Source organism: Anser brachyrhynchus (genome assembly GCF_964034855.1).
Source record: "Anser brachyrhynchus genome assembly, chromosome: 5".
NCBI lineage: Eukaryota > Metazoa > Chordata > Aves > Anseriformes > Anatidae > Anser > Anser brachyrhynchus.
In genome coordinates this window covers 17,499,446-17,525,513 of record NC_137699.1, presented here as the reverse complement: position 1 = coordinate 17,525,513, position 26,068 = coordinate 17,499,446, and the positions used below count along the sequence as shown (strand labels likewise).

At 43.1% G+C, this 26,068-nt stretch overlaps 1 protein-coding gene across 1 annotated transcript; it reads right to left on the bottom strand.

Moving 5' to 3' along the window:
* Positions 1–2,895: 2,895 nt before the first annotated feature.
* LMO2 (LIM domain only 2) lies at positions 2,896–10,789 on the bottom strand. The gene is made up of 4 exons (XM_080594510.1): positions 10,242–10,789; positions 9,970–10,138; positions 6,392–6,607; positions 2,896–3,910 (listed from the first exon to the last, which is right to left on the bottom strand). Exons 1-4 carry the CDS (start codon positions 10,246–10,248, stop codon positions 3,691–3,693), a joined length of 612 nt encoding a protein of 203 aa, XP_080450636.1. The 5' UTR covers positions 10,249–10,789; the 3' UTR covers positions 2,896–3,690.
* Positions 10,790–26,068: the final 15,279 nt, after the last annotated feature.

The following is a 26,068-nucleotide window of genomic DNA, read 5'->3' as shown; positions in this document are numbered from 1 at the left end:
AGCCCCTTCTAAAGTTACAAGGACTAGATAAAAGAGTTGGCCGTATAATAAAATAGGAATATCCACCCTGCAGCATCTTTCCATTACAAATATATTCATTTAGGTTTTAAACATATTTCCCTGTGTAAGTTATACCTTACACAAAATAATGAGTGTATTTCCATTAGGATGTTTTCAAATTTTTAAAGAATAGGTGATAATATTTCCATTTCACAGGTGGGCAGAGAAGCAAAATATTTAACTAAATTGCCCGAAGTCACACGGGAAATACTTTCCGAGGCGGGAACAAAACAGAGATCTTGCTTTCGTTAGTGCAGAGCCTTCCTGAACTATTAACACTATCACCTAATTTCAACTCAGGTGTTAACAAGGCCCCTCATACTCCATTTTCAGTCAGACTTCTCTATAAGACACAGTATGACTGAGAAAGGTTAAAAACTACACTGTAAAAGGAATAAATGTCAAAAGTATTATCTGTAATGATCTCAGTTGCTTCTGATCATGTCAATGCTATCTTTATACAGGTGTAATTCTGTGGTTTCAGTTATTCCAGAGTCACTCGTATCATCAAGCTGTGTGAGACCAGAATGTGGCTCAAAACCTCTTCATGGCACTTCTGAACAGTCGAAATCACTGCCTACTTTGTCAAGGGGAAGCTCATTTTGTCCCTTGTTGCCCAAGCAGTGTCATGACCACCAGCAGGACGCTGCCCACTGTCCGAAACCCATGCTACTTGTGGGGAGGTCCTGCGGTCAGCACTTCCGTGTGTTGGAGCGGACTTCACGCTCCCTGGTGCATCACAGTCCCTTTGATACTTGTCTGTGTCAACATGCCATTGGCAGGGGAGTGCAGAGAGAGCAGCTTTATAACAGATTGCTGTCATCTGTAAAATTTTCTTGCCATGAACTAGTCGATGACGTTGTAAACACCCCTCTCTCCTGCTCATACTGTAGTGCCATCGAGGTTTATTTTTTTCAGGGAAAGGAGAGGAGTGAAAGAAGAGGTCTCTGAGACAGACACTGCAATGGCATGACATGGCATGATGATTTGGAAAGCTTTAAAGCTTCATGGCATCTGCCATGAAGCTGTTGTTACTTCATTATCTGTCGATGCGGTGCTCACTGTGTGCATGTGCTCCCATGCACAGACCCAAAAATGATTGTGCACATGCACCCTGCATTAGCATCACAGATGCATCCAGCAAGAGGGGTAAGCTAACAGGGATATTGAGACAGTATTGGCAAGGAGCCACTGAGAGTGCAGAAGATGCTACCTGGATTTTCCTCGCTCTGGGTACATAGCTTTCTTGTCTGTGCTGACAAGGATGTATTTTAGGCTGAGTTGTAATTATAACGGCTGCCTATGGCCTCCAGAGGTCAGCATATCACTTGAGAAGAGCTAAATCACAGAGCACTCAAACTGCACTTTCTCTTTTCAAACATGATCTCATTATGTCCCTTGTATAGTCTCCCACTTCAGTGGTAATAAAATTGAAAGCTTTTTGTCCCCAGTGCTGGCTGTGACAACAAAACCAAGAAAAAAAAAAAAAGAGCTCTCAGAATATACATCGTAAAATGTAAAATGCAAAATGTTTTCAGTGATTAGCACTGCCAGTTGGATGACAGATCCCTTAGGTGATAATTCTATTGAAAAGAATCAGACAAATAGATATCCGTACGCTTAGGTGCTATTACTCATATATTAGTACTGATGGGGTGAATGAACGTAACAACTGTCTTCTGAGCAGATTATCAGATTTGTTCCACTGTGCTATCAGCTCTATTTTTAAAACATTTGGGCAGAATACCCAGTTCTTTTGACACTCTCAGAAGAACAGAGTAGAACCAGAAAATATATAGAGATGAGGAACAGAGATGTGAAGAGGACCAGAGGTGTGAAAGAGCTTTCATGCAAGAAGGAACTTGGACTATTCATATCAGAAAGAGACAAGTTGGAGGGGATAAGTTATAGGCCTTTAAAGTCAGGAATAGTGCAAAAAACCTGACAGGAAATGACCATTCATTCTCTCTCCCAATATAGTGGACACTCAATGAAGAGGTCAGGAAACAGGTTTTGAAATAAACACGGCATAGAATCAAACCGTGAAAATCATTGCTTTGGGACATTAAGGAGGCTGAAAGTGTAAAAGTCGAAAAAGGGGCAGGGCAAACTCATGGAGGATGGGTCTGAGTGTTGAGCAAAGAGGTCTGAGGACAAGTTCAAAGATCTCTGTGGATCTTTCTGCAAGCTGGGAAGGCTTAATGAGGAGGTCACTCCATGCTTGCTTTGCTCTAGGCTTCCCTAACTCCTACTACCTGTCAGTGTTGGAGTAAGATACTCAACGTCCACTTTTGCCTGACCAGGCATATGTCTCATGTTATTATTACTATAACACTAAGAAAATTCCTTCTGCTTAATATGCAAGTGGCAACAGTCTTTGAAGGAGAGGCCTTGAACTTAACTCCTTCTAAACACAAGCAAGTATTGATCGGCTCTAAGTTATATTATACTGGATTCAATAACCCAGAGCAAAATCAGGACCAGCTATCTTTCTAGGAGACCCTAATCCTACACAGTCTCCTCTGAGATCAGATAGCCCCTGTTTTTGTCGCAAAGTAATGCCCAAATGTATTTCACTGTGGGCACCCAGCCTCGAAACATTCTCATAAGCACCAAAGAGCCTCAGCATCACACAACACTATCTGACTTCCCCTCAGTGTGAAGAACTCTGCAAAGCTGGTGTTCTCATATTACTGCTTTGAAACACAACCTTAAGTGGATACAGCAGGAATCAGTTGTAGACCAAGTGTAGAAACCCCTCCACCAAAAAATAAAATATCTAATGCAAACAAAATATCCAGTCTGGCTCCCAAGAAAGAAATAGCAACACTCAAATCTTCTGTTATTTTTATTAAAGCTGCAGAGTCTTACTACACACAACAAATATTTTATCGATATAATCTAAGTTATTAAAATAGTTGAACAACTCTTTAGATTTATATTTGTATAGAAATGATCTGTGGAACATCTCATCTTGAAACAGCAGTGCCCCAAAACAGCTATTCAGCAGGATTTTATTTATTTATTTGAAGAACAGTTTGGGACTAGAGGATGCATTCTTCATTCTCACAGGAAAAAAAAAAAAATCCATGCAAAAATAACCCCCACCCTCTTCCCACTTTCTGTCCTACCCGAAATGTAAGGCCTTATTGAATGACCATGTAAGTGACTGGCCATTTTCTTCCAGTATTCTTCTTCATATCTACATTAGGAGCTGTTGTCTAAACTGAGTAACTAAAACAAGATGAAAAGAAAAATCAATTGCACAATCCTAGTCTGCAGGTGACAAAGTCATAACATCTCTTTACATAAGTCACTACTGTTTTTCCAGTTATGAGCATTCATTACCACATTATGGTTGTTCCCCAACTCTTGCCTATCTGGCTGATGTCAGTTATTGTCAATACGCCTTTGTTAACAGAAGTCAGTCTATCTACTATTGCTTCAGTCTCCCTTCTTCACTTGTATGTAGTTTAGATTCTACGTAGCACTGCCTGAAAAGGGCCTACTCTGTGGTATTTTCCCCCCATTTTAGACAAAGCACATAGCTCAGGTGGTTATCTCCTCACTGTAGCTATGCGTCTGTGTCACCCGTGAGATGTCTTTTATAGACCATGAGCCATGTCTTTGCTATATCATTCCGTTTAACTTAGTCCACTCGTAGATGTCCTGTTCACATACTATGTCCGAGTTGATGAGGAGGTATCTGTCCCCAACACAGAAGTGTTTCTGGCAGGCAGCACATTTGAAGCATTCAAGGTGATACACTTTGTCCTTCACCCGCATGGTCATCTCATAAGCCCGGATTCGTTTGTCACAGGAGGCACAGAGGCCATCTTGGCCAAAAAGCCTAAAACAACAACAGCAGAGAAGTAAGCAGAGTTACGTTGCTGGAGAGATGGGGAATAACACAAATCAAAACAGAAACACACCAAAACATCAGTGCCTTGCCCCATTAGTCATACTATTGTCAAAGATACATAGAGGTCACATGGAAAGCTGCTGAACAAAATTCTAAACTTTGCAATACCAAAAATTGAAGTAGAAAGTCCAAGGTCCTCACCTATTTTCAATGTGATTGATTTCTGTGATCAGTGACCTTATCCTGAAATATTGAGCAGCTTCAGGGGGAGTAAAGGACTGTTGGATCATAGCATAAAGTTGTGTGATGCAAATACTTGCACATATATGATCAATAGAAATTAGTTTCAGCTGATAATTTTTGCCTATCTTAAGCTGTTGTATTTGAAGTTTATAAGAAGGAAGCTTGACACAAGCTATGATTTAACATACTACTGTCTCTTTTTGTTGCCTCCACATTTGAAATTCTTTCAAACTCAAACCTTTCTGTATCCATGAAATCACTCCTGCTGGGTTTCAGATGGACACATGCTAAGACCTTCCAGGTACTATGCTAGCCCAAACAATTTTATGATTGGACTGATCTTTTATCCACATTTAGACCCCCTGCTGAGATTATTATGGTATTTTCTTTTAAAAGAAGACTCTAATGAATGCACCACATAGGTATCCCCATCACAGCATGCACCACCACTCTCTGCTGGAGCAGCGCAACATACTCAGCCACGTGTGATGACAAAACGAATGCCAGCACTTCACACAGAGTGCTGGTTACAGAGTTTGCAAGTCATATCATTAATAAATAAGCAGGAAGATATCTATTTATATGTATATATATTACATATAGAAGATATATAATATATATATATTCTTAGAAGGGGGAAGAATTTCTATTACTTGTTTAAAGTTTACACCTATTGAATTTGACTTCTACATTTTGATACTAATTCCAGAAAGACTTTGTCCACCCCCTACACTTCACTTTCATATACTTTACCTGCTTCATATAACCTGAACTGGAAGTGGAACACCCACTAAAGAGAGCTCTTTAAGGGGAAAAGACATTGTTTCTTTCTTCTACCAGGAGATGTCAGTGTCTACTTCTGCCCAACAAAAGTAATAACAAGGGTACAAAAAGGTTGCAAAATTTCTTGTTAATAATGGAAGATATTATATGTTACATTACTAAATAAATAAAAACATTTGAATTCACTGCAAGAAAATGCATTAATTGCATTGCCATATATTCTGTTGCTTCTATTTTAAGATGAAAAGTATTTGGAAAGTGTAGCTAACACTGGTTGATTGCTGGAATACGGCACATGCCGAGTGTTTATAAGAGGTCCCATTTGCATAACTCGGTTCTTAATTTCTGCTAAGCAAAATTCCCATCAGCAAGCTCCAGGATACAATAATTAGGAGCTCCTCTGTTATTTTATATTTTGTAGACTTTTGTAAGGTAACTGAAAAAAATATAAAGTATCTTTATTCTGTTCCACAGACTTCCTGCAACATTAAGGATCCATTAGAAGAAATGCTATACAACCAGCACAGCAAAGATCAAAACACTTTTCTTGTAATTGAGAATACAGAGATCTTTTATTATCAATTTTCTTGAAATATATTAATCTCAGTTTAATCCTTCTACTTACAAATTATGGCAAATCAGATAGACAGAGATATTCATGAAAACACCCTTAACAAGTGTGTTCATGGGATCTGATTCAGCCAGATATCTTAAGTTCACGTCTGTTCAGGACCAGGCTTAAGAACGTCAAAAATCCTCTGGGTGCAAATTAGCAGGATCAAACTTTCCTGTACTGGCTGCAGCTTTGCAATAAGCATACAACACATTGTCTCTTTCTGCTTGAAGTGTTCCAGATAAGTTCACCAGTGATGCAGAAAAAGACATGAATCAATCCATGTATAAAAGGCAGTCACTGCAGAAACCAAACGAGTACAGCGGCCCTGCTGGTTGGTAGAGTCAAGCATCTCTTATACAGCCGATATTACTGCATCAGGAAAATGAATTAAATTCAGTTACCTTGGATACTGTGTTCATAAATGAGAGAACTAAATGATCTTTCATCAGTAGCTGATCTTGGCACCTGTTTTTATATAACTTTCAGCTCCACAGCAATGCTTGGAGAAGCACAGAACTACTTAAAGCCATTCCAGGGAACTGGCTCATGGTCAGCTCAGGTGCAGGAAGCCCTTCTTGCTGAAATTCTTCACCGCTCCCCGGTTTCTACTTGAGAGCATCCCATGCTGACACAGCTCAGTCAGCCTGGAGCTACTGGGGGGAGCAGCAGCACTTAGCAAACCATGTTAAACTCTATGTTTAAGATGAATCAAACTGAATTAATTATGGACCTTTGTTCACTGCTATACCTTAAATTAATAAGCAAAGCTGAAATGGTAGAAAGAAGGGGAGCTAGGGTAGAAGAAGTGGGCTGGGGAGGCTGTATACCTGAGATAGTCCCTTCTGCAGAGCTTCCTGCCCAGTTTGTAATACAACCGTCTCCCCACTTCTCCAAGCCTGCACCCGCACAGGTCACAGCTGAGGCAATCTTCGTGCCAGTACTGATCGATGGCCTTCAGGAAATATCGGTCCCCGATGTTCTGCTGGCAGCCACCACATGTCAGCAGTGAGGGGGGGATCTGGAGCACTTCATCCACTGGCTCCCTGCGTGAATGAAAGCATTGTTGGAGGAGAATGTACCCTGCAACCATCCACGTGAGAAGATGCAGAGGGAAAAACAAAACTAAACAAAATGAAAGATTGGTTAAGTTAGAATGGAATACATCTTCATTTCTTCTCCCAGCAGAGTAAATGATTTATCCCCTTCTGGCACAAGAGGGAGAAGGACTTCACTCTTCTTGTGCTTTAAAAAGAAAGGGACAGCTTAGGATATAAGGAGTTAGCAAGAGTATCCAAACATCTGCGAACTAACTTTATACTTTTCTTCAAAGGGTAATGCATAAACACAAAAGTCTCTGTATCACCCGTGTGTGTTCATTACTGTAAACACATCTACTATGTTAAGACGACTAAAAAAAAAAAAATCAAATAATGTGATTTTCACATGATTAAAGATCTTTTCAAAAAGATGCCTGGATTCACTATTTCATAGAAATGCTGGTCATGTCTGTATAGACTGACAAATGCCAACAACCACAAAGTCCTAGAAGTTCTCACCATTTTCTTCCAATTTTCGAGTAATTCTGTTTTGCCCACAAAACGTAGCAAGGCTTTCTTTGCCATAAAAAAATGTGCCTTTTTTCAACAAGATTTTTTAAATGTACCTATAAACATCTGTAAGTAACCTAATCAACCCAGATAACCTCTGGAATTACCTATAACTTATGGAAGAACCCTAGCATTACCATAAAGCATCTGTGCATGAACCCCAAAATGCATGAGCCTATCTTGTAGACCTGATCCTTCAAGCTTTGACAGTAGTGCTGCTGGAAGCAAGGGAATTCTGCCTCACCAAGGGCTACAGGACTAGAAAAGATACCTGAGGGATTTTACATGCAGTCAATTTTCCTTTGGGAATTGCAAATTTGGGGACTAAGGGATGATATTTCACTGAACAGCATTAAATAAATACAACAGATGTGGCTGTTGCCCAGCTGGTTTATGTTTTGCTGCTGTTTTTAATAAAGCCAGCATGTTACCTGATGTTACTGCTGTTTTTTCCTTCAGCTAAGGACATGAATCCCCTGAGATGGGTCTACAACAGCATAGCTCAAATGATGTCAAACAATTATTGCAGATTTACACATCCCTGAGTGGAAAGAAGCACAAATCATTAGTGTGATACTAGCATTGACTATTCATGTAGGATATTTTTTTTTCATTTTTAAAAAGCTCTGAAGTCTGGGTTGGTTCTGGCAACACCTGGGGATAAAGCAGTAATTTTCTTCGAAACTACTTTCTTAAGGAATACTCTTATTTGCCTTTTTGTGTAGATCTGCCAAAAAAAAAAAAAAATCAGCAAAAATTAAAAGGAAGGCATGTGAGCTCATTTCTGCAAGTCTTGCAGTGACCTGGCACTGCCACTGAGGGCCTCATCCAGAACCCAGGGAAGTTAATCAAAAGACTAGGGGATCAATCCTTTAAGCACTTGCTGAGTTTTAAACCTGTGGCTGGCAGCAAGGAAGTCATATGTTTGCACATTCATGCTTATCTGCTTTGCTGGATCATGACTGAGGTGCTCAACATGAGGCAGAGCAGAGCCCCAAATCATTCGGCGCACTGCCCTAATAGAGTCTGCCAGCGCTTTGCCTCCGTCACTGGTCTATACTCCATCAGGCTAGCATGGGCAGAGGAGAACCACACTGAGAGAGGAGAGCCAGGCTGCTCCGAGTTTCCAACAGGAAAAATTATGTTGCTGCTGCCTCAGGTAGCTTTCTGTAAAGCGTAGTTACTGGGTCAGCAGTTTTCTACGAAAAAATTACTTTCTTCAGTGTGGAGAAATGACGGGTGGCCAAGAACTTCTGTGCTGTGAAACTGATCCTGCAGCTCTTACTTAGACAAGCTGAGCCCTCAGATATGATCTGATTATACACTAGTCTGCTTTTCGCTCCTCTGTGTTTAAACTGCTGTGCCCTGAAAGTGCTGTCATAACACCCCACTCTTTCTAGCTCTCTGCTCTGCAAATTCCATTAAAATCCTATGATCAGGCCCCACTTTTTCCAAGTTTTTTTCTTTCGAGCCCCTTCCTTCCTTTCATGAGGCACGGGCTCCTCTCTTGTCCTCAGACAAGTTCTGTGAGCCTCTCAGCAGAGCATGCAAGTATAAGGAAATGCACGCTATTATCCTTTATTGTCCGTTATTTGAAACTTCAGGCATGCCCCCCAAATATTTTGTCTTATGGGTGCTTGGGAATCACAAGCCAGTTCTCTGAAAGCCCTAAACTCCGGAACAGCCTGGCGGATGTTTACGCAGAACAGAATTTCTGTTTTCTGCATTAGCTTTTTGATGTCCATAGACTTCTAAGCCAGCGCCTAAGTCACTAGAACACACAGGAGGTAAATAAATAAATACTACTAAAACGGTACAGTTCAAACCCAGGCGTCTTATACCTAGGAGCTTAGATTATCATTCTGAAAAGATGGTATAAAATAAGAAAAAAGGTAGCATATAAAAAGTGAAAAGCGACATGGCATGAATTGATTTAATCCGCCAAAGAAATGGTTCCCATGTGTTCACTTGGGGCTTCGAGAGATGGCATTGTTAATATCTCACAGGAAACAAACCACGAATGGCTGAACTTTCCTAAGAGCGATGTTTTAAGCGTTATCTGAAAACGGAGATTTTATTTTTCTCTCTCTCTTTCTTATCGTGATTGCCGCCGAGCGTAGCTGCGGCTATGGGGCGGCGCGGTGCTGTGCTGCGCTGCCGAGCCCGGGGCCGGGGGCAGCAGGTGCGGAGGGGCTGGCACCCACCCTGGCACCCACCCTGGCACCCACCCTGGCACCTTCCTGCACGGCACCGCCTGGGGACCCTGCACAGCACCAGGGTCCGGCCCTGGGTGGAAAACGTGGAGGGCAATTCTCGCCCCCCGCACCCCGTCCGTCACGTCTCCCCGCATGCCCTTTGCAGCACAGCCACCCCCAGCGGTTTACCCGAGCCCTTGAAAGTTGCGAAGCGCCTCGCACGCTGAAAATGTGGAAGTGGGGCACCCGCACAGAGCAGCCCTGACCTTTCGCTCTGATCGGCGGCGGCGAGCCGGGCGGCTCGGACACGGGGCGCAGAGCCCCTCCGAGGGGCCGGCGGCTCCAGCCCGGGCGAGCACCGCTCCCGCCGCCTCTCGGAGCGGCTCCCGGCTCCTCCGCGCCCGCGGATGCCCCTCCCGGCCGCCCGCTCCCCCGCCGCGGCTTCCCCGGGCTCCGCCGCCCGCTCCGCGCATCCGAGCCCGGCGGGGACCGGCCGAGGGGCGCCCGCGGCGGGGGTCGGGGCCGGCGGCAGCCCCCCGGGGGGGTCCCCGCGGCAGCCCGGCGGCACGGCGGGGGAGGTGCGGGAGGGAGGAGGCCACTTACTCGGAAGGATCGAGGCTCTTCCTCTCGATGGCCGATGACATTGGCAGGGATTGCTCCTTTGTAGTGTGCCGGTGGTGGGCTCTGCCCCCGCAGAGGCTGTCTGCTCTCGACGCCTTCTCGCCAGCCGAGTTCCCCCTCCGCCCCCCAATGACATTCACAGGATTTCCTCCTGCAACACCAAAGAGAGAGAGAGAGAGAGAGGGAGAGGAGGAACGGGGGCTGGGGCCGCCGCCCGGGGCCGGGTGTCCGCAGGCCGGCCCGCAGGCTCTCACCTCCCATCCTCGCCGCGCTCCTCCTGCGCGCCGGGCGGCGGGGCCGGGGGGGGGCTGCGGCCGCGGCCACCGCTGCCTGCCCCGCACCGCCCCGCACCGCTCCGCACCGCTCCGCACCGCGCCGCGCAGCCCCCGGCAGCTCTCAGCACGCCCCCGGGAGAGGCGCGTGTGCCGCCGAGGTGCGGCTCGGCATCATTATTACGGCTCCTCTGGCTCGGCCCCGGGGCTCCGGTTTCATTTCCTTTTTCCTGATCACGATTCAAATACAATAGAAGGAAATCACACTTAAAGAGACAGCTGCCCGTTTCTTAACTGGACTCCCGGGGGTTTGGCAATGCGAACGGCAGCAGCGCCGCTCGCTCGGCTGCTTAAAGGGACACCCGGGGCGCTGCGGTTCCCTGTCGCGACACAATTTCACAGCGCTCCGCCGGCTGCCAGCCGAGGCTCACCCGAAGGGCTGCGAAGAAGAAGCCCCCGCTTCACGTTTTGGGCTGCCGCCCCCCCTCACCCGGTCCATCCCTTGCACACGCACATGCCGCACGCACAGGCAGGGCTTTGCACGGGGCTGTGAGATCTGCAGGGGAAAACGCTAGGGGAGAGCCTAGGTGCCGTCCTTCTTCTACCTAGGGTGCAAACTGGCCGACTGAATTGTGTCTCGCTGCTATCCCGTAGTGAGCACCCACGGCCGCCCGCTCCTAGGCGCCCCCGAGTTCTTGGGCAGCGATACAACGCTTTCAGGTCTCGACGCCGCCTGATGTCAGTGAGCTAAAAAAGCTCCAGAGTACCAGGTATTGATCTGTAGGGAGTCGCAGGGGAGCTAAAGATGGGAAACTCTCGCCTCGGTATCTCTGTTTCCCCTCCCATCCTTCCTCCCCCTCCTCTCCATCCGCGCAGCACATCCCGGAAAGGACCGGGTGAGAACTGTTACCGCAACTGGAGCATTTTCCAGCCCCTGTGGCATTAGGTACTGGCGACTGCTGGGGGGCAGAAGCCTGGCTGAGACGAGCTGCTTGCCCTGCTAATTCCTTTAAAAACAGAAAGAAAAGGTCTGCAATAACGCTCCGGCAGAAATACTTAGCTTCTGTATCAATTCCCAGAGCAGAAATGTTTGATGTCTATTTTTATGACTGCTTTCTATTTTTTTCCCAGCTTTTTGGCAGCTAGGGTTATAATATCTGAAATACATTAATGAGCCCGATTCGAAGATTAGTAATGTCAGCAGAAGGACTGTTATTCATTTCAAGGGGCTTTGAACCAAGCTCTCGCAACACTTTAGAGCCATCACTGGTCATTAGAACGCATCTTTCTTATTCTAAAAAAAAATTATCTCCAACGTATTTCAAGTTATTACAGGATGACAGCCACTCTCATAACCGAACATTTCTGTTAAAGGAACAGCCTCCTTTGTTAGGTTCCAGACAGGATGATGAATATTTCATTTCTTACATATTTACACTGCCATCAGAAAAGTCAGATATAAACCTTTCAGGAAGACAGAATAATTAAACGGTTGCAAGGTACACAAAAAAAAAATTAACTGATAGGAAAATTATTAGTTTGGTTTAAAAAATCAGAAATTGGACTTAAAGGTGGATCAAAACCAGGCATAAGAACTTCAAACATGTTTGAAGAAAGAAAAAAAAGTCATTTCTGTGAGCTTGATTTCTCCTGGCTCCATGTTTCAAGGTTTAATAAAGTCTGAGTCAAAATTTCCCCAATGATTGGGGCATTCATACTCTGAATAGTTTCTGATGGAATAATGTGAACAATTCTATAATGCCAGGTAAATTTTCTCATTCAGATGATGCCGTTGTGCATACTCTACAACCATATTGGTGTGCCGTCTCTCTTCTATTCACTTTTCCAAAATTTACACAGAATTAATGACTTAAGACAACTGTCCTTCTGTCTATGTAAAAGAGACTGGCTGGTTCAACTGCTTTGGTGTGGGACAAAAACATAGACATCGGCACGTTTCAGATCCAGAACAAACTTCCTAGAAAAGCCAATTGTTTAACTGCAGTACTTGTGATGGTGCTGGTATCACTGCATGTTGCTCCAGACACCATCTGCCTCCCAGTGTTAAAAAAAAAAAAAAAAAAAAAGAATGTAATAATGACTGCAAGGTTATTTCTTGTCTTCTCTCTCTCTCCTATGAAAGAGAGATGCTAGGCAAAGTAGTGTGGGTAGATTTAAGAAAAGCGAATAAAAGCAGTCGATCTGCTGGTTCATAGCAAAACAAATGGATTGCTCCACCATGGTGAGTGGGACAGTGCTTGAGGTCAATCTGCTTAAAAAAAGAGCAATCAGGAAATGCTGCGTGAGGATTAAAGTTGTCGTCGTGTCTTGAACAAACTGCACAGCAAAGACACCAGACATCGCTTGGCCCCATACATCAGGAGGGGTTTGGACTAAGCCAAAACATTGTTTTGCAAGCACCAGTGTGTCAGAAGATAAACAGAAGCTGCCAGGGGCAGTGTCCTGCCCTGTGGGTGAGTACCAAACTGCTGTTGGCTTTTGCCCAAATGTAATTTCTGTAAGCACTTTTTCTTCAGCTTTCTGGGTTCGTCCTTACTGAAAGTTCCCACTGGATTCGCAGTAAAAGCCCAGCAAGAAGGTCTTTGGCCTTCTAAGCAGGAGCTGTGTCTTCTAATGCCTTTGGGGATCAAAAATGTACACATTCTGGGGAGACAATTCAATTTTCCTGTATTGGGTTTATACATGATAGACTCTCACTCTGGACAGAGTATGCCCACCTGAGGAGTCCTGTATCCCAACAGAACTGCTGGCCAGTAATGAAGAGTTGCTTCTTTTTTCCATCTCTGGCAGGTCCCTTAATACCTCTGTGCCTCAGTTTTCCCATCTGTAAATATTTACTTCCCTCAGCAGAATTGCTTGTTGATTTACTTTTGCCTCCTGCTGAATAATGTTCACAAAGACAAAGCGTTATTCAGTGCTAGAATTTGTGGTGCCTACATTTCCTGCACAGGGACAAAAAGACTAGTACTATTTTTAGTGAAGGCTTTTCTTTCCATTGTCCCTTTCTCTGTGAGGCCGTATTTTCCAGTGTTTTTTTTTTTTTGTTGTCGTTGTTGTGCAGCTTTTTGTGTTCACTGATGGATTAAAGATCATGAGGGATGACTCTTGGTTTCAATTAGCTTTTATTCATATAGATCCTACTATAGACTAATTCTTGGAGCATAGCTGAGATCAAAACAAGTGTTATTATTCATGTTTGACATTCAGTGCTTGGCATAAATTGGCTGGACTTTTCTCTATATTTCTCTGTAAGAACATTTAATGTAAAACTGCATGGTTTCTATGAGTGGTGTCATCTAAAGAAATAGCTGAATGTGTCTGTTTCTGAAGAAACATCCCCTCTTCAAATGAACATTTTCATCTTTATTTTGGAACTCTGCTCATTTGGGAGAGTGTCAGGACCACTCGGTCTCAGGTTGCTCCTACTTTTATTTCTTCAGTATATCCTAGCTTTATTCCCCCTAGAGCTTATGGATAATATTGAACAATTTCAGATCTCCTTCATTTAGAGAAGCCTGTGTATAGAGAGATTAACTTTGCTGCCCTCAATAGTCTGTAACATTGGTTGCCTAAAACATAGTTTATGAAGATTTAAGTCTCTGCATGGATACAAAAATTAGATCTCAGTGACTGTGGCCTAGATTTTCTGCTAGCAGTTTCTATGGGATGGGAAAGTCAAGACCGTGGCTGACGTTCAAGGATTAATATGAAAGGTAGCAGAGAAAAGGAATATGGACTTCTGTAATTTGGGATATGGTCTGCCACTGACCCAACGTATGGTATTAGAAAAATCACTGCTGCATTTGAGGGGTCACCTATTTGCCAAACAAAATAATCCTCCTTTCCACCACATTGTGAACTGAAGCTTCGACGTGCCAGATCTTTGGGTGACACCCTAAAGAAACAGACTGTTGTTGCTTTTTTTTTTTTTTTTTTGACACGACTTTCACACTGCAGAACAAGGTAGGAGGCTTGGGAGCAATTCCATTTGTCTGTTTCTGGTCTCTCTGAAGAATATAAAATGCTTCAGTACAAATCAGTTTCTGCTGACAACATTTGACTACATCACTGGAGAATCAGTGCCATATCAATAGTGTAACATCACCACTGTGTAATACTATAGGCATGAAAGACAACACATAATTCAAGGATTTTTATTTTTTTTCCTTTTCATGGACCTGGAATTCTCTTTTTCAGACAATAATTTCTGTTATATATGCTGTCACCACAAATTCTAGTGTTTTTTTTGTTTTGCTTTGTTTTTGGTTTTGTTTTCCATGTCGAAGACTGCACATCACTCTTCCAGCTAGTGTATTTTCTCGCTTTCTTGGGAATGGAAGTGGTGATAGCAGGGATAAGTTCTCCTTGAGTGATGACCACAGTCACAAATGTTAAAGTCTTTGGAAGCTCTTTGCAAAGTGTGATTCAGAGGATCTAAAGACTCCTGGCTAAGGACACACTTCTCTTTTCGGGGGTTAACCTTCCCTTTGAACTGGAAGAAAACAAACCAGAACAATAAAAACCACACTGAGGGTGAGGTTTGCCCTGGGATTGTGAGGTCCAGACTTTCAGATAAGTCTGGTGCATAAAGAAGTTTGAGCCGTAGTAAGTTTTTGTTTTCCTGTGCCTTATTTTCTTCTACAAGCAACAAAGATGAAAAAAAACAACCTGTGTTTATAGCTGAGAGAAATCTTCCACTGCAGGTCACACCACAGGTGATGAAAGGTAACTTAGAGGCAGTCAGATGAAGGAATGTTTCACTGCTGAAATGTGAAAGGTTCCCCCTCCCCATTTCCTCGCTCTTCTTTTATTGATTTCTCTTGCTCCCATCAAGCCCTCGCTGCCTGGCACACCAGCCAGATCCAATTACCGTGTCATTTTTTATTTTTTTTCCATAAGGCTACTGCTCTACAGTACAGTTCTTACAAGTAATTTGCACCTTTTCAGTCTTTTCTGTGGTTAAGTACTCTCCCCTGTGCTTATGCATGTGAGTCATCCCAGTAGGGCATTACGGATAGCTTTTATTTCAGTATTAAACATCTCATCCAAAGCCCATCTGTGTCAGAGGAAAGACACATATTAACCTGCACGGGCTTTGAGTCTGACCCACAAATACTTTTCTTTCAGAAAATAACCAGTGACTGGCAAAGAAACACCCTCAGAGAAAATTTCAGAGGGAGTCACAGACCAACCAGAAACTGTAGCTCAGGCTCCCCTGTTTACATATATATATATGCACATACATGTATACACATATTTATATGTTTATACATCTTTATATATTTGTATATGTATATGTGTAATGTGTATATAATTATACATTTGTGTATGCATGCATGTAGTTGTAAACACACAGAGACACATACAGACTTGTAAGTTACACAGTTTCATATTTTGCAGCTTTCCAAGCTGTTTCCCAAACAAAAGGTAGCTTGTCAAGATTACCACTGGTCTAGCTAACGCACTAATTCCTATTATCCGAGAGTCGCCAGGTAGATGCAGTAACACGACATCAGCTGGCTGTATACCAGGAAGTCTGACATCATTGCAGGAATACACCAGTCTTGCTGTTCCCCTGCATAACGCTGTTATTTCTGTTTTCAATTATTTCTGGGGCTTCAAGGTGTGATAGAACAATCTTCCCAAACTAAATGTAATAGCAGGTAGTTCTAATGAGCAAGCCTGCTGTCCCCGAGTTCACATGGCCATCCTGGTGTCACCAAGGAGGCAATGTGCTCTTGGGGGCAGCAGGCAGCAGAGATGAGAAATGAATCTTGCTTCCCGCTCTGCCATGGAGTACAGACGTTGTGCCTCAGCTTCTCTGTCTGTAACATAGGAACAGAGTAGCTCAGGAGCTGGGGGATGCCTGGCTTCTGCTGTTCCAGGTTCACAGCTTTCACCTCTTTTTTTCCTGGACATGTCCTTTTCCAGCCTCAGAACTTCAGCCAGGCAAGTTGCTGCGTTTGTCCGGCATTTCTGGATGTACCATTGATGGTGAGACCTACTGCTGCATTGCTTGGCCATCACAATGAGCACGTGTAGCACATGGATAGCCCCAAAATACATGGCCCAGGAACTGCATCATGTTCTTACACTTTGTGTGCAAGTACCATGGACCTTTGGAAAGAAGAAAAGAAAAGAAAAGAAAAGAAAAGAAAAGAAAAGAAAAGAAAAGAAAAGAAAAGAAAAGAAAAGAAAAGAAAAGAAAAGAAAAGAAAAGAAAAGAAAAGAAAAGAAAAGAAAAGAAAAGAAAAGAAAAGAAAAGAAAAGAAAAGAAAAGAAAAGAAAAGAAAAGAAAAGAAAAGAAAAGAAAAGAAAAGAAAAGAAAAGAAAAGAAAAGAAAAGAAAAGAAAAGAAAAGAAAAGAAAAGAAAAGAAAAGAAAAGAAAAGAAAAGAAAAGAAAAGAAAAGAAAAGAAAAGAAAAGAAAGAAGAAAACTGCTCAATTCATTCTTGTTACACCAGCTCAAATAAAAGTGCACTGTAGAGGAGCTGCGTTCATCTCTTCATTTCAGAAGTTGTATATCACCTTCACATCTCATCATTCACTTTTTCGTGTTCTGTATAGAAATTCATCTTGCATGCTTGATACCGTGGGCCCATCCAAGCTTTACCCATGGACCAGTGTGCTGGAATACTTTATATTCACTAACTCACCCTACTTCACTGGGCCATCTTCAGCAGATCTTCCAACACTCAGCAGACATCCCTCACTTGGGAATGTCTGATGCATCCTTTAAGTTGTTTCTTTTTTCCTCCATAACAAGGCTCTGTTGCGGGCATACCAGCCACCTAATTACTAACCTTGACCTTGGGAAAAAGAAGCAGAGTTCTTTCAATAATAGCCCCAGTGAGTTGAGGCGGCCTTGCAATTATGTTGCATAATGTAGGTATGAGAAGAGGGTTACCAGGGAGATAATGGTAAACATCAGACTTAATTCTGTCTGAAAAATAATTGGAGTGATCTCCCTTTGTGGCTGGGATAGAGGAGAAAATTGGATGGGTAAATTTCCAGTTACCACAGATGCTAGTCAGACATGCTGCACTCCAGCGTTGACCAAATTATTCGCTGCCTCTAAGTGCTCTGGGTATGAATTGTCTGGCTTCCTCTCCATGCACACACGTCTGCGGGTGAGTATCATTTAAATGAGAAAAGAGTGTTGGTTGCAGCACAACTGGCCACTGATCTGTTTACAGTGGCTCCATCAAACTCCTCTGTTTGGCAGAGGATTCATCCATCTTGACACATTCTTTAAAAAACATAGCCCTTTCAGCCCTGGGGACCTTGTCCACAGAGGTTGAAACTATCCTTGTGCAACCCTTCAGCCTCGCAGTGTGCAGCCAAGGGGGGATGTGCTGCAGGAAGGCCCCTGTTGCCCTCCTGCTGCCTGCACTGACCTGGCCCCGAAACACCTGGCTCATCTCTAGGCCACCTCCACGGCTGCCAGCAGTGCCACCTCCCTGCTCTGGCAGGGTGTGGAGAAGTCAGGTGCACGCTGAAGGAGGAGAGCTGGGATGCTGAGAGGCTTGCTGGCAGAGTGACCCGTTTTTTCCCACCTGTCCTGGTCACCACCATCAGGTGCCGATACCTGCCTCGTTATGCCACCGGCAGCAGCTCCGTGTGGACCTCCTGCTGGCCGGCTGGGAGACGCAGGAAACGCAGTGAAGGCCGCTCTCGGTTTGGAAATAAGCCCAGAAGAAGAACAATAAACATTTTGCTCTTGAGTGCGCTCTTCCCCAGAGCTTTCCCTTCTACTTTCTTAACCCCATTTGGGACCTTTGGACTACTTTGCTGATGTCACCTACCCGAATTATCCCCACAAAGCTTCTCTTCCTGGTCTGCGGGAAAAATGGCAGAGCCTGGGCATGCTTGTCTGCATTTTGTCTTCTGTCCAGACACTCCAGCTGGGACAGGGTGCCCGTCTTACCCTGCCCATGCTACAGTTCTGCCTCTAAGTATTTTGGGCAGTGAGTTCTTCAGCCCTTATTTATATTTAGATCAGGCATTTAATTCCACAACCATAGGGTCTGAGCATTTTCAGATTAAACTGTGGTTTCAATTCCCCATTCCCATTTATTCAGTTCTAGAGCTCGCTGAGCAGAGTTACACATATGTGTGGTTACGGTGTGTGCATCGCATGCGTGTCAGCCAGCCTCGAATGCCTTGTTAGCTCAGACAAGTTTCATCAAGGTTTCGAAGTGGAATTATTTGGCATCTCCCGTCAATATTTAAGTGAAAGCGGTGTTAGAAAGCTGCCTGTGTTTTCCAGTGCGAAGTTTCTAACAGTTCTGCCTCTGCTTCACAGCGCCTTTGGAGAAGCAGCAGCCAAAGCATGCGGTCCTGGCGGCCGTAGGTTTCTGGTTGCTGTGAGAGAACTGGACCACCGGTGCACAAAGCCATGGTGTGTATATGCTTTCCGGTCTTTGCAGCTCCTGTGTCTCCCGTCTTCTAGCCAATTTGTGAGCACAAGTCCTGCTGCCAGGACGCAGAGACCCCTTTATTGCAGAGCAGCCGGGCCATCCAGCTCTGATTGCTTCTGACTCCTGCCAAACTTCTTCTTCTCTCCACCAGCTGCTGGTAACCTCAGTGCTATCAAACTGCTGGCTGTGAAGCACGAGCCCTGCTAGGCTAGGACAGCATCCAGCACTGCAGTACCACCACACTCTCCCTCTCCATTCCTCAACAGATCTCTCTTTATGTCAGCCACACTTGTTGGCACAAACACATCCTTTATAGCTGCTTTCCCCTGGCCCCCTCTGCTACCCAATTAGAAGGCTGTCAGCGACAGGGCCATCACTCCTCCTGCAGCTTCTGACAAGCCTGGACACAGCTATACTGCCACAGAAGATTAAAGGAGTCTTTCCTTTGTATCACCCAGTGGCTGTGTGCTAGCCAGAAACTAATTCCCCTTCCCAATGAATGTGTATGTGGAACAACTAATAGGCTCTGTAAGCCTGTCTCCATTCCTTATTAAAACGAACACATTCACTAAGGACAGAACTGTCTAATACACATTTCTCCCCTGTTTCCCTTTTTACTAAGCCTCAAGAGAGTTGCAGTTCCTGAGAATTAGAGACGTCAGGGCGTGGCGGTGCTTTCTAGTAGTTATGACAGGACTGGGCATCAGGAATCATAGATGCTTTTTAACGATTCATTTGGAAGTGAGAGTGATTGCATTTGCTCTTCAGCAATTGCTTTCTACACTGCAGCTTCTCTGAAGCCGAGAAACAAATGGGTGTGTAATTCTTGTACCTCCAGATCGCTGGCTCAGATCTGCTCTAGGCTGGTAGTAACAGGACGTCACTGCGCTCTGAAGGCTCTTTGGCAGCCTCTGTGAAATGAGTTGAATGACAATCCCGTACATTAACTTTACCACCGGGCATAAAGATTACTGGGTAGTACAAAAGAAATGTTGCTTTAATCTCCGGCAGCACTACAGAGGTGCTTGGATTTGTCAGGCACTGCAGAAGGAGTGATGGTCTGGGGGATCCAGATCTCAACAGCATCCCAGGGTGCATCTGGGACTGCATTTGGCCCATTAACTTCCGAATTCTGGCTGCGTTACACGGTAATCTTGGCTGATGGAGTATGTAGAGCTAAAACACAACTGAAATCGTTTATGACCTATAAATCCTCTCCTACTCCCAAAGACGTCGAACTAGCATGTACAGACTACTTAAAGCTTGTTTATTCATTTAGCATCAGATAAAGTGTACCTACTTACACTGGTGTAAATCTGGAGTAATTCCACTGAAGTATATGAAATGTAAGGTCAGTAGAGTTGGCTAGATTTAAACTAGCATAATTGAGAATCATTTTTTAGCTATAAAGCATGAAAGATAAATGTCTTTTGAATTCCTGACCCCACTATGAAAATGAAATACAATGTAGAAACTCTTTGAAACTGACAGATATGTCTCTGCCTTAGATCTCTCTCCCCCTCTCTCTGTTAATCAAAACAAGGCACTGTAATCAGCTCCGATTCTAGGTCTATCTGAAAGGAACAAAGTGAACTTAGAAAACTAAATCATTTAGCATTTAGCGTTTCCTTCCTCATTTCGGCGCCGATTGAGCTTATTTCACAATTTCTCCCCCTTCTGCAGCTGGGTTATCCTGCAGCCTGCATGGGCTGTCAGTGCTGTTGCAGGGCAGCAGCTTGGCAGGAAGACACCGACTGTTCCTGTTTGCTGGGGAGATCGCTGCTTCTGAAGATTCCCCTTTAGACTCAGAGGTTTCTTCACTGCCTTCCTGATGTCTGGTTTCCTGTTTTCTTTACTACCTGCTGAGTAGGAAACTTGGGACAGACCTAAATGGGGAATAGTTTGCCTATGCTATTATACCATAGCAGCAAAATGCGTGATTTTGTAGCTGTAGTTTAAACCTTAAGCTTCTGCTGGAAGAGTTTATTCCAGCCTCACTCGGATGAAACACTCTATGTTGGCAAAAATGCAGTTTTGCTGGTATAAATTATTCTGTGCTAGGAGCTTTTTGCCAGCACTGCTGTGTTGATCAGGAAGCATGTCCCCTTACACCTCTGTCTGACGTGGCTGAGCCAGCCGAAGTGTATAATGCCTACACAGGGAATATTCTAAAGGTTTTATGCTTATTTTACTTCATAGAAAATATACTTGCATACCCAGTGGCCTGAGCAGAGGAAGAATATTTCCCAAATGAGACAGATCCCCTAGTATTTCAGTGACAATTATGAACAGTATGATAGTTTGCAATCTCAACATAATTCTCTGCATCTTCTTCCACTGTCCTGTGGTTCTTGTAGAATTAGCAGACATCATTCATTATTTAGCCATTATAAAAGCACATAATCTTAATTTGGGAGGAGGAGTTGGCTTTGCTTTCTTAAGAGGCTGCTTACTGAGATTCTACAGGTGCACTCTACAGCATTGATTTTTTGTGATTTATTTTAAGTTTTTAGCAGACTTTGTCCACTAACTGTATTTTTTTTACCTATTCTCTTCATCCTTCCTCTTAACCCTCTTGTGTTTGGAGAATACACCAAAACACCAAGCACAAATTTCTGGGCAGGCAAAAATGACGCTTCTCAAGAAAAGAGGCACACTGTGTTTTTCTAATTATTTCTATTTCAAATAAATTTCCTGTTAACTACGCCTACAGGAAATAAATGCAAATCTGTTATGCATCAGTTTCTGAACTAAAGCAGTTTGCATTCCACGACTAATAATAGGTGACGATTTTCAATTGACAACTTGCTTCCTTCCTGGTGTCATTTATGGAGAGCGTCAAGGAGAAAGCTGTCAGGGAGAGAAACAAATGTTTGCAGAAGCAGCTGGCCTGGCCTGACTTCCTGCGGAGCTGCCTTCCTGCAGCCCCCTGCGGCGTGGGGTGCCTCCGTCGGCTGCCCGGTACAGATGGCTTCCTGCGATAGCTCTTCCTGGGCACCACGGCTTGCTGGGTACCAGCATTGCGCTACTTCATGCGGTATGGTAGCCAGCAGCTCGGGCTGCTTATTTCCACTGTGCTTTCCTTTTATGCTCTGGTAAACCCCTGCCTCTTAGCCTCACCATTTTAAGTGAAGGACAGCAGAGCATGTTGCTGTTGTTGCAAGTCTTGCATCTTTTCTCCCAAGGGTTTCTTCCTTCCTCCCTCAGCCCAGAAGGATGTAGAGGGTTTAGATCACAGTCTGATCCTGAAGTGGAATGACTTCAGTAAAGATGACCTCCCCCAGACGAAAACAGGAGTAGAGAAGCCCAGCAAAAGCTCTGCACTGATGAAACCGAATCACAATTCTTTCCACTTGTATTCAAAACATCAGGCCCTGCCAATAGTTGGGGGGAAATAGGATTATCTCTGCAAATAAATACCACCAAATACAGTGTCTTGACTGCCTTGTCAGGACTAATTCCTCTCCAGTTGAAAGTTATCCAGAAATTCTTAAATATTCTTTTGAGACATGAATATGCAGCCGGGTTCCAAAGCCAGCCTTATTACTCAGCTCTCTGCAGAAGCAGTAATTACCTTTATTTTTTATTTTCCTGGGGGAAGCTTTGGAGCTGAGTGTAGATGTGTAGCTTGAGGGCTTCATTTCCAGTGCATGCACGAGGCAAGTCCAAGTCTACAGGTCCCCTCAGTGGCTTTTAGCACAGAGGAACAAGATTCTCACCCCAACAGCAAGCTAAAGGTGTGGAGGTGTGCTGTAATTGATGCCAAGTGGGTGGGCTCATCCACTAACAAAAACTGCCTGAAATCTTTGATGGCTCTGAGCTAGGTCTGTATCTTGCAAGTCCTTCCTTTTTAAAGGAATCATTGGCTCACATATTTACTTATTACTGCAAAATTGGAGAAAAGGGAGAGCGTCTGACAATTTCCTACCAAAATCAACACTGGCAGTCAGTTTATCTTGAGGAGATTGTGCTAGTACACATGTCACAGAACCACCATTTACCAAGACTATTTCAGCTTTAATAAGCTTTGGGGGTTATCAAATTACTTCCTAGTCAGCTTGGGCAAAATTCACTCTATCTTCATACAGTCCTGGCTTATACTCATAAGCTTAGGAATAGCTGCTGTCGCGCCTCTTGGGTAAGTAATAAAACCCCTCAATCCACAGAAACACATTGTACATTCCCTGCCGTACCAGTGTGCTTCTGCTTTGGCTTAGAGAGAAATCCTGGTTTAGAAAGACTTCCCAAACAGCTCTTCTGCCAGTGGTCCCTGCTTAACTGGTCTGTGGACATGAGTGACAGCATTTTGCTGTCTATGCAAAGGCTGATTTCACATTTTCTGAGTTTAAAGTGAGTTTAATCGTTCTCTAAGTTGCACCCTGGGTAACTCAAATATGCAATTCACCCTGGCATTCCTTACGCAAGTGCATATGTTTCATTAATATAAGGGCAACTGTTGTCTTGTGCAACAAAGTTATTAGAAAGTTTGAATTGTTTTCTCAGCTTGAATTGGAGCAAAAGTGTAGATCTCAAAAAGCTTTTAAAGAAAATTGTTGGGACATACTGAAACAATTTAAATAAATTTGAGACATCTAGTTTTAATGATAGCTTTTAAACTTTTTTTTTTTGCTATGAATTAATTTCTGTTGAGGAAATATTGAAATTAGGTACTTGGGTAATTTTAGTATTGGTTTTGAATAATAAATTCCTATAAACTGGCCCTGTATGACTCTAAATTTTAATTTTGATGACTTGTCATATATTTTGAAAGATTTTTTTCAGGTAAGCACTTCTTCCTCTCTGCAAATGGAAACATATTCATTGCAGCACAGTTATTCTCATATCATTACAGTGAAATAAGAGGTTTACAAAAGCTACTGGCTCACCATTTATTCTTGTAGCAGAACTGTGACCTTCCTAGTAGTGAATGCACAGAATCCTGGCCATACTTATTTGCATATACCAGGCATAATTGCCCCAGTTTTGAATTACCTGATTTCTGTATTCATATATGAATAGACAGAGAATTTGAGCACCCATTATGCCTTTCATATTCTTATGTACTTGAGTACTTACGAAGGCCTGACTATAAATTAGAAAAGCCACTAGCATGGACTAGAAATCTGTTTTCTACCCATTGACTTCATTTTCATCTTTCCATCTCAGTCCTGCATATTTTAGGAACTTAGGTAACGCAACAGGCAGTGTTCCATTAAACCTGCACACAGCTTAAAAACTGTGTTTCCCAGGGGTCTGATTGCGTAAAAAAACAAAAACAAACAAACAAACAAAAACGTGGTATTCTGTCTATATACCTGGATATAAAAGGTGATTAGAAAAAAAGAAAGCTTTCTACTTCTGGTCATCCTAGCACTGCCGTCATTTAATTATAGAGGCCTCTGGATTTGTTGTTGTAGACAGTGTAGATACTGTCTGATTTTGCTATTTTTCTTTCTAGTTTCTGTTTCCCAAAGATCATTGGTGAAAACTAGAGCCTGTGGCCAATATTGCAGTGGTGGTTTTCTGTCTCTTTAACGATGTTTTGGATTCCCTGTTTCTGAGCCTGGAGCCATGTTTATAGAGCCTCAGACAGCTGCCATTAACGCGAAAAAGATCATGAGTCTGAGACTATGAAATCCCACTGGTGTAGCTGTTCCTCGTTGCCCCCAAAGAAGAGAGCAGTATCAGTAGATACTGTTAACCTTTTTGATATGAACTTGCTATTGCTTGAAGATGGTCCACACCGTAGCCCCATGATCCAGAATCCTCTTAAATCTCAAATATCTCACCCAAAACTCAGAGACAAATGGATCCATGAGTTTTGTAAGAGCTTCTTGCTACTCCTCTGCAAGGTGATTTGCATTCATACTCTAAGAACAAGCCCCAGAAACCCTGAGCTAATTAATCACTAAGGAGAAGTCTCTTCTCATCATTTTCTGAAGATCTTTTCTAGTTCAATCTGCTATATTAGACTTCTGTCTACCCAGTTTCTGTTTGCTTCCATAACTAACCTGATGCTGAGTTGGGCAAAACCCATAATGCTATAGCTATCTGACAAGTTCAAATGTGTATTTTGCTTTACTTGCCTGGATTTCTTGTCCTTATGCAATAAATATGTTTCATTGACAAATAAAGTCCAGTTTAAAAACTCACCATCTTCTTTCTCTGGGTCTTTTTCCCCTTTGTATACTTCAAGGGAAAAAAAAAAAAAACAACACACTTCAGTCCTGCTGGGTATAGCTTCAGCAAAGTAGATTTCATTCTTTATGAAAATCTTGTTTTCTTCCTTCTAAAGCTTTAATTTTCTTTGAGCTTGAATGACTGCATAATTGACTGACAGATGGGTAGACACACACATGGCCAGAGTGGTGCTATTAGGGACAACCTCTTCTAAATTCATCCCCCTCTTGGCCAACATTTAACTGAAGTCTATCAGCTTCTGCTTGCGTTGGCTTAGGGATGATATGTCTCACATACAATCCAGCTTTCCTAGTGTTGGGTGGAACTTGAATTTCTGGCAGAAATCATTAAGCTTGTATGCACACATTTATAATATTTCTTAACAATTTCTTTTTCATCTTCTTTCTCTGAAATTTTAGGTTTCTAACAAGCTGAACATTTTATTTTAATTACACAGGAAAAAATAAAAAAAGCCTTCTTTCAATATCCATGCTGGACTCTTTTATCACCACAATATTTATTGCTAACTGACCCGTGGAACCTATTCAGTATATAACCTTTCTCTCTTTTTTTTTTTTTTTTTCCTTTTCCCTTTGACCACAATCCATTTCCCCTGTGTGCATGTGTTTCTCACTCCCTGTATCTCATCCCATCCTATTAGCTCTCTGTGCTGAATAGCCTGTTCCAGGACATCAAACTTTAATTTAAACAGAAGATGATCAATACGCTTAGCAAATTGCCTATGGCAACATCAGCAGTTTGAATCAAAGGGTTTTATAGGTAATTTAAAGGGCATCCTCGTTCACCCCTCCAGTGTGGCATATACCTATTGCTTGCTTTGCCAACTACAGCTCAGCTGGCTGAACAAGAGGAATAAGAGCTTTTTCTCCACACCCAAACTGGAAAATGGTACATAGCAGCTACTCTAGGTGGTTATGATAGTGTGTTTTGAAACCACAAAAGGCAGGGCACTTCAGGGAAGAAAACAATCTAACAAAGACTTGTTAAAAACACAAACTAAAAAAAAAAATACACAAAAACATCAGAGCTTAAAATCAATATCAGGACTAAAGAAACATAGATGTAAAAAGAAAATACATACAGTCCTCAGCTCAACCCAGTTCTGCTGATTCTGTAGTTTGGGACCATCATATTTTCATATAATAGAAGAAAGATTGTATTTTCTTGT